Genomic DNA, 12495 nt, shown 5'->3' with positions numbered 1-12495 from the left:
TGTATATATATATATATATATATATATATATATATATAAATTGTTTTGCTATGTGTGTGTATATAAAATATATATGTGTGTGTGTGTGTGTATATATATATATATACACCCCTCAATTCTCACTACCAGAATACAAGAATAAAAAAATTATGAAATAATAGTGTAAATATGAAACTAAAAGTACCAGTAGGTCACAGCGAGTCACTGGCGTAATTAGTGACTCAGTGAATCATTCATTCAACCGATTCATTCAGAAATGAATCAATTGACTCACTCAATACATTCAAATGACTGCTTCATTCAAAAACAAAGCAAGTTACTTTTTTCATGAACGAATCACTAAATCATCGACTCACTGGATTCATTCAGTAATGAATCACCGCTGTGTGTTGATCAGAGACTCATCAATTCTGCTGTGACTTTGCAATATGATATGATATGATATACATTTAAGAGAGTGATTTATTTTTTGCCTCACATCTTGAATTTAAGGCTCATATAACTGCTTTCTAACAGTCAGTGGTCCTGCATGATTATGATCAATGTAAGATGATGGACATGGTGTTACAGTACATGCATTCATCATCTTAACTCCTTATTGACTTCATAAGTAATTGCACCAAATTGACAGATTAAATTGCCAGCCCTGTTTTGCTGTGATGTGTTTGCTGGTGGTCTGGTGTGATCAGTGTCATGTGACTCTCACCGGTGCGCGGCTCGTTCATGGGTCGACACGCCGTCCACTGGTTCTGCTGCGGGTCGTAGCGCTCGATGCTGGACAGATGAGACACACCGTTGTGTCCTCCCACCACAAAGATGAAGCCCAGCATCACGCCCACGCCGAAGTTAATGCGCTTATCAGCCATCGGCGCCACCATATCCCATGAGTCTTTGCTCGGGTCGTATCTCTCCACACTGAAACACACATCGATCCTCAATGAACTCTGACCTCAGTGACAGACCGGGTCAAGCAGCAGCACTAGTGATACTCCATTTAACTAACACCACTGATCTCCCACATACACCACCGGTCACAAGTGTTTAATGTTTTTAAAGAAGTCTCTTCGGTTCATCAAGCCTGCATTTATTTGAGCAAAAATACAGCAAAAAAGTGAAATATTATTAGGATGTAAAACAGCTGTTTTCTATGTGAATATCTGTTAAACTGTAATTTATTCCTGTGATCAAAGCTGTATTTTCAGCATCATTACTCCAGTCTTCAGTGTCACATGATCTTCAGAAATCAGTCTAATATGCTGATTTGCTGCTCAAGAAACATTTCTGATTATTATCAATGTTGAAAACATTTGTTTTTCAGGATTCTTTGATGAATAGAAAGATCTAAAGCTTTTGTAACATTATACACTATACCATTCGAAAGCTTGGAGTCAGTATAATCATTATATATTTATTATTAAATTATGAAATTATAGAAATTAATACTTTTATTTAGCAAGGATGCATTAAATTGATCAAAAGACATTTATAATGTAATTTCAGATAAATGCTGTTCTTCTGAACTTTCTATTCATCAAAGAAACCTAAAATAAAATTCTACTCAGCTGTTTTCAGCATCATAATAATAATAATAATAATAATGTTTCTTGAGCAGCAAATCAGCATATTAGAATGATTTCTGAAGATCATGTGACTCTGAAGACTGGAGTAATGATGCTGAAAATACAGCTGCGCATCACAGAAATAAATTACAGTTTAACAGATATTCACATAGAAAATAGATGTTTGAAATAGTAAAAATATTTCACAATTTTATTGCTTTTGCTGTATTTTTGCTCAAATAAATGCAGGCTTGCTGAACAGAAGAGAACTCTTAAAAAACATTGATTAGCTAATATCAGTCCGATCTCATAATTATTCAAACACTGCTGATATGTGTGTAGTGTTGAGCTGGAAGAACTCGAGATAAGCAGTGAAATCATATTAAAGACTGGACAAATAACTGCTGGGCCCATGAATCCCTGGCAGCGTCCCATGGGCCCCTGTTCTTCCCAGAACTCTTGACACGCGTTCAGAGGCGAAACACATCTCAGGAGAGCCACACGCTCATGGAGACACGAGCACAACAGCAGGAGCGTCCCATGAGCCCAAAGAGAGAAGAACACAGAGGACCAGACGAAACCAACCGTCCCCTGCCTTCAGACAGAGATTCACTGCAAACATGCTCAAACTCAAACCAAAAATGCATAAAGCGAAAAAAAAAATCTACTTAAAACTATAAAAATAAATCTAACTATTAAAGTCATACAGTAGTTTTTATTTGAAACAAGGCTTTGGATATAATTGTGTTTCGACTGATTCACTGACCAGTTTTTTTTAAATTTATTATTATCATTAAAATAGTGTTACAGTACCTATTAATATTTTGAATGTTTTTGTTTCATTTTTTATTTTAGTAATTTTGTTTTATTTATTTACTTATTTTTGTCTATAAAACATTTAATATTTTTATTTCAGTTTCAGTAGTTTTAATACTTGAACAAACTAAACTGAAATATTTACTAAAAGTAATTTTTATTATTATTTTAAATTTTTTAAAGCTGCATTCCGTAACTTTTTTTGGTTAAAAATGATCCGAAATCAATATTTGAGCAAGCACATAACCAGCCAGTGTTCAAAACCATCTCCTTACTTTAGCTCGATTCACAACGGTTAGTTATAATAATGTTTTCTAGTTTGAGTGCGTTTTCAAACAGAGATGGCGACAAAGAGGCAACACTTACGGACTGCAGCTTTAAGTTATTCAGTAGTTTTATTTGAAACAAGGCCTTGAATATAATTCTGTTTCTACTAATTTACCAACCAGTGTTATTTTAATATGATTAAAATTAAAAGTATTATAGCATTTTGGTTTTTGTGGTGCGCTTTTGTTCTTTTTACTTTTTTTTTTTTTATTACATTTTTATTAGTTTTGGTATTTTAGTTTTTTTTATTTTCAGTTTTTGCAATTTTAGTAATTTAACTTAAACTAAACGAAAATCTTAAATATTGTCTTGGCGACTACCTGAAATATTTACTGAAAATATAACTTAATTTTATTTTATTTTAGTTAACATTCATTTTGGTGCTTCATGTCCACAGTCTGTTAAATATCATCAATTTTAAATATAATATTGCCTGAAAAAAGTGGCATTTAATAATGCAAAACTCAACAATAGTTGATTTAACACACTAAAACACTAGTGATTTAAAACACTAATCTCAATTATTTTATTTCAATTAACACGCATGTTCTTTAATAGTTGTATTTAACAATATTAACACTGATACCGATCAGCATGCCACCTCCCAGAATTAGTTAAGTAATACATAATTCACAATTTTTACAAATTTAATTATAAGCATTAAATTATATTATACTTTTTAAAATAATTACAAATTAATAATAAATGTAATGCTTTCTAATAAATAAATTAATAATAATAAATACAAATAATAAATTGACTATGGTAATAAATGTAATGCTTTCTAATAAATAAATTAATAATAATAAATACAAATAATAATAAAAAGAATAATAAGTTGACTATGGTAAGTAATTTTCAATTAACTAAATATAAGTCCATTTTTATTCTTTCTTTTTTTTAAAGAAATTACACTTTTATTCAGCAAGGATGTGTTAAATTGTTAGAAATAAATTATATTTTAAAGGATATTAAAATAGAAACCATTATTTTATATTGTAGTAACATTTTGCAAGATTACTGTTTTTTTCTGTATTTTTGATCAAATAAATGCAGCCTTGACGAGCAGAAGAGACTTCTTTAAAAACAATACAAGTCTTATTGACCCCAAACTTTTGACCGGTAGTGTAGGATTCAAAACATACAAGCAAATATTCAGTAAAAAAGAAACACATTAGAAGCCATAGCTTTAGTTGTTGATAGTAACACTGACTGTGATTCCGACCAGCATGCCTCCTCCCAGAATGCACTGCTGCGGCGAGTCGTACCTGTTCATGTGGGCGGGGCCGTATCCTCCGATGGCGTAGATCATGCCGTCGAGCGCGGCGGTGGCGAAGCAGCTGCGTGATTTGGTCATCGGTGCCACCGGCTGCCACTCCTTGAGCTTGGGCCCGTACTTCTCCACTGACTGCAGGTAGTACTGTCCGTCGTATCCGCCGAGAGCGTACAGCTTGCCCGCTAGCACCACCACACCTAGCGTGCTCCTGCACTCGGCCATGCGCTCCACAGACGCCCAGGTGTTGCTGTCGGGGTCCCAGCGCTCCACGCTGCTCTCGTGCCGCCGGTAGCTGATGCCCTGCACACACAGAGACACACACACACACACACACACACACAGACACAGTCACAGACACACACACACACACACCGACACACACACAGACACACAGACACACACAGACACACACACACACAGACACACATACACACACACACACAGACACACACATCATGAACAGAGCACACAATAGGGGTTGCACCGACTAGTCGACTTCAATGCTCTGCCATGACGCTTTAAGCTTGACGTCGACTAGTCGCTGGTCCTATAGAGGGCGCAACAGGATAAGAAATCTTTGAAGGACTTCCACATTTATGCTCCGTTTCCAAACAGTTAAAATGACAAATAAATGCATACTCTGATAGCGCTCCACAAGACATGTGTGATTATATTACTGGATGCTCGAATTTGAACAGGAGAATGCACGTTTTAAACAGCTTATTGTACAGGTAAATTAATCGCCGTTCTAATCTAATGCGCTGCTGCACTGTAGCGATAGACTGTATAAAAACATGGACGTAGTGTCCGTGAATAAATCTCTGACAGAGACTATCAGCCAATCACTGTGTGCATAGTTAATAAGCATGCTGACATCACCCATAGCAACGAGCTCAGCCCCGCCCCCTTACTCTGAGCTTAAGACTTCGCTCTGCCATGACGCTTTAAGCTTGACGTCGACTAGTCGCTGGTCCTATAGAGGGCGCAACAGGATAAGAAATCTTTGAAGGACTTCCACATCTACACTCAGTTTCCAAACAGTTAAAATGACAAATAAATGCATACTCTGATAGCGCTCCACAAGACATGTGTGATTATATTACTGGATGCTCGAATTTGAACAGGAGAATGCACGTTTTAAACAGCTTATTGTACAGGTAAATTAATCGCCGTTCTAATCTAATGCGCTGCTGCACTGTAGCGATAGACTGTATAAAAACATGGACGTAGTGTCCGTGAATAAATCTCTGACAGAGACTATCAGCCAATCACTGTGTGCATAGTTAATAAGCATGCTGACATCACCCATAGCAACGAGCTCAGCCCCGCCCCCTTACTCTGAGCTTAAGACTTCTCTCTATTCCTTAGTACAAGTTTGTCTCAGCAGCTTTGTGAATAGCTTTTAAGAGAAAACTCCTAGCTGAAATCTTTTACTGCTATTTAGGAGAACTCTTAGTGGTAAGATCAAATGTTTTGTGAATACGGGCCCATTTAATATTTATATTGAAAGTAGCAAAATGTTTATAGCTGTAGCTGTAATCACGTGTGTTGGTTCACCTCTCCAGCGTGGCGAAGAGCCCGGCCTTTCCTCCGACGGCCAGCAGGACTTTAGGAGCGCAGCGCGGCCGTGTGGACAGCACCGTCTGGTAGGAGAGCCGGTGCTCGGGCATGAAGTGGTACTTGAGCGCCTCGTTGAGCAGGTGTTTGCAGGCGTGGTCGTCTCGGATCAGGTGATTAGCCTCGTAGAGCCGCGTCAGGAACTTGACGCTCAGCAGCGGTAGCCGCACACAGTGCAGGAGCTGCGCCAGATACTGCTGCCGCTCCGTCAGATCGTACTTGATCCAGGACTCCAGCGCGTAGAACACACTCTCCTCTGTCAGCACGTTCAGGCAGTCGTTGGACACGATCTCGTCCAGCTCGGCGCGCGTCAGCTCCAGGAACTCCTCCGTCTGGCACACCTCCTCGAAGTGCTGGCAGATGAATTTGGAGGCGGATAAACACAGCTCGTGGCAGCCGTAGGTCTCGGCGAAGCGCGAGATGCCGATGCAGTTCCCCGCGTCCAGCTGACTCTCCAGGAAGCTGCAGCACTCCTTCAGAACCAGCTTGACCTGCAGCAGGTTGGCGGCAGGAAGTAGAGTCTCCACTGTTTCCTGTGAGATGAAGACGGTTCCTGTGTAGGCGTACTCCACTATAGCCTGACGAGAGACGGAAACAGAGCACTTAACTCGTTAACGTTGTGCTGAATCAATTATATGTATATATATAATAGGAGTATGTTATCTTTTCGCCTCACGCACACACATGCAGCCTGTTCATTATCAGAATAAAATAGGCTATATGCAAAAAAAATCTAAATATTGAGAAAATCATCTTTAAAGTTGTTCAAATTAAGTTCTTAGCAGTGCATATTACTAATCAAAAATTAAGTTTTGATATATTTACGGTAGGAAATTTACAAAATATCTTCATGGAACATGATCTTAACTTAATATTCTAATGATTTTTGGCATAAAAGAAAAATGTATAATTTTGACCCATACAATGTATTATTGGCTATTGCTACAAATATACCCCAGCGACTTACTGTAAGATTGCTTTTGTGCTGCAGGGTCACAAATATTAGGGCTGTCAGTAGATTAAAATTTTTTATCTAATTACCTACATGGTGTTGATTAATTAATCTAATTAATCGCAAAATAAATTTGTTTGTGAAAATACCCACAGAAGATTATTTAAAGCTATTTTTGTGTTAAATGAGAAAGTATCAAGTAGACGTCACAAATTGTAGCTTTAAGAAATATTTTATTTGATTCAACATAAAATGTATTACACAAACATTCAGGCTGCAACGACTTAACATAAACTATGGAACATAAAAGAAGATAATTTGAGAAACATCCGAGTATTTTTTGTTCATATAATGAAAGTCATTGGTAACCAAAACAGTTTTAAAAATACCTTCTTTTATATTCCACAAAGAAAGTTTTGAAACTTTAATTTAAATTTTTTGGGTAAACTATCCCTTTAATATTTTTATTATTATTATATTTGTTTTAATGAAATTATACTCTAAATAAGAAACTAAATCTGCCAGCAGGTGGCGGTAAATGTCTTTGAGTCATTCATTCATTCGATTCGTACAAACGGCTGATTCATTCAGGAATGAAGTAAACGACTCTCGTAATGAATGAGTCTTTGAATAATTGATTCACACGATTCGTTTAAAACGCGGATTCATTCAGAAGCTCAGAAACATGCAACAATTCTGCTGTGGCTTTAATGTTCTCTGCAAAATTGAGCAAAAACACATAATATTGTGTTTAAAATATAACAATATCAACTTCTTATTTACTGAACTGTTCTATAAAATCACATTTAAACTCATGATATTTGGGACAGAATCAGCACTCGTATAATACTGCTATCGCTGTTCGTGTGATATCGCTTATCGTATGATATAAATATGAGACAAAAACTCATACAGGGGCATTTTTTGCACCAATATCTTGAATTTTAGGGCATAACTGTCAACTGTATGAAATGTAAGATGATGTACAGGTCTGGGGGCGGAGCCAGTGCGTTAACTGTGTTAAAATATTCTGCTCACCACCAGATGTTACCTTCCAGTTACGTTGACTCTCACTACACAAACTGTTGCATGTCACCCCGGATTACATTTCCCATCATCCACTGCACCGATTACACACACAGCTGCAACCAATCAAACACACTTTATATGCCATGGACTTTCTCTTTCTGATCGCCGAGTATTGTTAGCATTATCGCCGTCTTAGCGCAGCAACTCTACGGAGCCATTTCGTTAGCCATTGTTTGTTTCCAAGTCCTAGTTTTAGTCTAGTTTTGCCTTGCCTGTTTTCCGGTCCTTTGATTCTCGCCTGTGTGTATGGGATTACTTTGTCTTGCCTCATCTATATCTGTTTGCTGTGTATCGACCCACGCCTGTTTCTGACCATGCCAATGAAATGTGGCAAATATGACCTGAACATATAGGGATTGGTCCAGAAGAGATATGATTTGAAAGCGGCTGATTGTCCTGCATGCCGTTCTGGTGTGTTTGGATGTTAGAGATGGATGTACCTTGAGAGCGGCTTCATCGACGCACTGGAACTCCACCTCGGACGTCTCTTTCTCGGACAGGTTTCCGGTGAACATGGCCTTGAAGTAGGGGCTGATGCTGGCCAGCACCACTTTGTGCGCGTGGATCTTGGCGTCTCCGACCCGCAGCACGATGTCGCAGAGCTCGTGATCCTGCCGCAGGAGCTGCAGACCCTGCAGGAGCTGCTCGGAGTGAGGACGCGTCAGGCTCGCAAACATGTACGGCTTGGCCTGCTGCTCCATCTGACTGACACACAGACAACACACACGCTTTATTTGTGACCCAAAATCAGTCATAAGGATCCATTTTTGGAAATTGAGATTAATACATCATCTGAAGCTGAATAAATAATCTTTCCATTGATGTATGGTTTGTTAGGATAGAACAATATTTGGCTGAGATACAACTATTTGAAAATCTGGAATCTGAGGGTGCAAAAAAATCTAAATATTGAGAAAATCATCTTTAAAGTTGTTCAAATGAAGTTCTTAGCAATGCATATTACTAATCAAAAATTAAGTTTTGATATATTTACGGTAGGAAATTTACAAAATATCTTCATGGAACATGATCTTTACTTCATTATAGAAAAATGTATAATTTTGACCCATACAATGTATTGTTGGCTATTGCTACAAATATACCTGTGCTGCTTATGACTGCTTTTGTGCTGCAGGGTCACATAAGAACTTCACTACTAGTTATATACAGTCAAACCAATAATTATTCAAACACTAGATATAATTTTTGATATTTTTTTACTAGTGGGTGCAGGACACTATAGTTCATTTATGTAAGCGATGAGAGCAAAATAAAGTAAACTGAAATATTACACCCAAAAATTCTTCATACAGTGGACTATCAGTAAAATTTGGGAGCAAAAATTATTCAGACACTTTGAGCTGAGCATGTTTTGCTGAAGTGTTTTTCTTTAATTGCTAATGTGATCTTTTTACACCACAGACTGAACAGAATGAGAAGCATTGCTTGATAATTAGTTGAGCTGAATTGGTTTTATCTAATTGTGTTTAATGTAACAGCTGACAGCTATTCAACCGAATTCATTACATAGCTTTCTATCAAAGTTATCTAACATTATCACAGTTTATTCAGTTTAACTGAGTTCTGCTCATATTTTATTACCGTTTTCTAAACTATAGTGAATAGACTGTGATAATGTGAGAAATGTTGAAGGTGTCTGAATATATGTTGGTCTGACTGTACAGTGTGTGTTTATGACGCCACCGAACCGGAGTTTGGAACATGTTTAATAATGTTTCACTCGAAGAGTAACGGGATCTAATGAGAGCCAGTGTAAGACAGCAGCTCACTGGGGTTTGAGGATGAAGCACAGAATCAGAGACTCAGGAGAGCGTGCCTCAGTTCATGAGGGACATTAAACTCCCAGAAGACCAGCAGCAGTCAGGAGCTCTGAGAAACACTTCAGCAATCTCTCAGAGCTCTGCCACAGTCTTACAGTTCACAAATACAGACATACAGTGGGTACGGAAAGTATTAGAGTGAAAAATTTAAGGGGGTCTGAATACTTTCCGTACCCACTGTAAATGCAAATGCAATTACCCAAACTGATCATTTTCACCTGCACACCCTCAGAACCTTAAAAAGTGACAATGAGTTTATTTATGTGTATATATATATTTGAGGCAGTCATGGCCTAATGGATAGAGAGTCGGACTTGTAACCCGAAGGTCGCAGGTTCGAGTCTCAGGTCAATTTTGGATTGACATATACATATGTGACCCTGCAGCACAAAAGCAGTCATAAGCAGCACAGCTATATTTGTAGCAATAGCCAACAATACATTGTATGGGTCAAAATTATACATTTTTCTTTTATGCCAAAAATCATTAGGATATTAAGTAAAGATCATGTTCCATGAAGATATTTTGTAAATTTCCTACCGTAAATATATCAAAACTTAATTTTTGATTAGTAATATGCATTGCTAAGAACTTCATTTGGACAACTTTAAAGATGATTTTCTCAATATTTAGATTTTTTTGCACCCTCAGATTCCAGATTTTCAAATAGTTGTATCTCAGACAAATATTGTGCTATCCTCACAAACCATACATCAATGGAAAGATTATTTATTCAGCTTTCAGATGATGCATAAATCTCATAAAATTATGACTGTTTTTGTGCTCCAGGGTCACATATAATTTATTTGACTATTTTCGTCTTATTTTTAATACTATTGTACTGTTATTTGTTACTGTATGTCATATCTCATTTTCATTTATTACCTGCCTAATTTTAATATTATGTTACTGTTTGCTGTTGCAATATTCCCCATTTTCTTATCATTGCTTGTTCTTCATCTAATGCTTTATTAATGTAATTGTCTGGCATGAATCATCAGCTCGGATCGAGGAGTTTGTTCAAATCACACTGTATTTCTGTGCTCCCTACATACTACTGCCTCTCAAACAGCATCGTTTAAGTGTGTCCTCGACACCTACCTAGACAGCAGAGGCTCAAAACTGCTGCTGCACGCGTGTGTGCTCCAACAGCTGCTGTCTAGACAACACACACACTAACGCTCCCTCTGTAGACAGCATCGCCAGCTCGCTAGGTTTGACACACATCCACAAGCAGCAGAAATCACAGCAGGAGCGCTGAGTGACAGCATCAGAGATCACAGTCTTCTTCAAACACCGCAATCATCTCCATCTTCATCAAACAGCTGATATGAATAAATAACGCTGCTGGTTCCCAGCTAACATATTAGCATCAGAGCTCAGCTCAGGACAAACGCGCACTTACCGCGCATTTACACTCTGTCAGGCGTTCATTTAGTGAGGTAAAGTGCAGAAATAAAGCGTTTATTCAGCGTTTACCTGTGTGTCTGGCTGATTTCTGGCAGTTTGAAGCGCAACACGGCCGCGACTGTCAGGAAAACAAACACAAATCAGCGCTTGCGTCACTTCCGGTAAATAAAAGTCTCTGACGCCACCGCGCTTTTAAATAAACGACTGCGATTTAAAAATTGCTTAAAAACTGAATCTGTCTGTAACTCTTTTCCTATTTTTAATGGCATGTAAGTTTCAATTTAGTTTTTTCAGTTTGTAATATATTAAACGTATGGAGTTCATGTGTAACTGGTGTGAAAAATTCATTTATTTAATCTGACTTGGTTTGTTTATTTCCTTCTGTATTTTTTTTTTTCCTCTCTTAAATTTGTTTATTAATGTTTTAGTTTTTCCTACGTTTTGTAATAAGAATGTGTTAATGAACTTTAAAATTTTGTTCTTATATTATCGTTCATAAGTTACATTAAAGTATTTTGATACAAAATATGAAGCCATTTTATTTCTGGCAGTTTGAAGCGCAACACGGCCGCGACTGTCAGGAAAACAAACACAAATCAGCGCTTGCGTCACTTCCGGTAAATAAAAGTCTCTGACGCCACCGCGCTTTTAAATAAACGACTGCGATTTAAAAATTGCTTAAAAACTGAATCTGTCTGTAACTCTTTTCCTATTTTTAATGGCATGTAAGTTTCAATTTAGTTTTTTCAGTTTGTAATATATTAAACGTATGGAGTTCATGTGTAACTGGTGTGAAAAATTCATTTATTTAATCTGACTTGGTTTGTTTATTTCCTTCTGTATTTTTTTTTTTCCTCTCTTAAATTTGTTTATTAATGTTTTAGTTTTTCCTACGTTTTGTAATAAGAATGTGTTAATGAACTTTAAAATTTTGTTCTTATATTATCGTTCATAAGTTACATTAAAGTATTTTGATACAAAATATGAAGCCATTTTCATCAACCCTATCAAATACAAATGACAAAATCCTATTTTATATTTAAAATACGTATTTGAAATACATGTATCATAAATACTGCGCATCCCTGAATATGTGTGTATTAAATGATATAATAATAAGAATATTAAGAATATTACAAAATATTAAGCCGTTGAATCTTTGTTTTTAATTACCTTTTTTATTTGTACTCTTGATAAAGCCGAAATAAAAAATACTTTTTCCGAAAGAAAGAACTTTGTTTGTTTGTTTTTCCACGCACCATGTTAGTTTTGCACCAGAATAACTCTAAAACTACTGTGTAAATATTTAAAGCCAACAAATGTTTATTCAAAAAAAAAAAAGCGTTGCTGTCTCTGTCTGTGTTCACATGCAAATGTGTCTGTTGCTCTCACGAACTCCACGTCCCACAATGCACCGCGTCCGCCAGCCAGTGTGGGGTCAGGGGGCGCGTCGCCATGGCAGCGGCTAGTTGTGACATCAGCGCCATTTTGCCTGAGTGTTGTGATGGAAGCAGCGAGAAAATCAGAATCCGACAGAAGAGCACCGAAATTCAGACGCGAAGCGGACAAATTCAGACCAGAGGGAGTCGATTCAGCGAATCAGACCGA

General features: G+C 37.2%; 1 protein-coding gene across 1 annotated transcript in view; it reads right to left on the bottom strand.

The window, feature by feature from the left end:
• LOC107719696 (kelch-like protein 28) overlaps positions 1 to 11043 on the bottom strand; it is a 12159-nt gene extending 1116 nt beyond the window's left edge. Inside the window, exons 1-6 of the mRNA XM_016527183.1 lie at positions 10957 to 11043; positions 8077 to 8337; positions 5536 to 6173; positions 5393 to 5414; positions 3971 to 4278; positions 707 to 915 (exon numbers count right to left, since the gene is read on the bottom strand). Of these exons, the coding sequence (XP_016382669.1) occupies positions 707 to 915; positions 3971 to 4278; positions 5393 to 5414; positions 5536 to 6173; positions 8077 to 8337 (1438 nt within the window). The 5' untranslated portion in view covers positions 10957 to 11043. The remainder of the gene's footprint in view (positions 1 to 706; positions 916 to 3970; positions 4279 to 5392; positions 5415 to 5535; positions 6174 to 8076; positions 8338 to 10956) is intronic.
• Between the last annotated feature and the right edge of the window lie 1452 nt (positions 11044 to 12495).

This window comes from Sinocyclocheilus rhinocerous, unplaced genomic scaffold, assembly GCF_001515625.1.
Source record: "Sinocyclocheilus rhinocerous isolate Xijiao unplaced genomic scaffold, SAMN03320098_v1.1 scaffold2496, whole genome shotgun sequence".
Taxonomy (NCBI): Eukaryota; Metazoa; Chordata; class Actinopteri; order Cypriniformes; family Cyprinidae; genus Sinocyclocheilus; species Sinocyclocheilus rhinocerous.
This window is presented reverse-complemented; position numbering and strand designations above follow the sequence as displayed.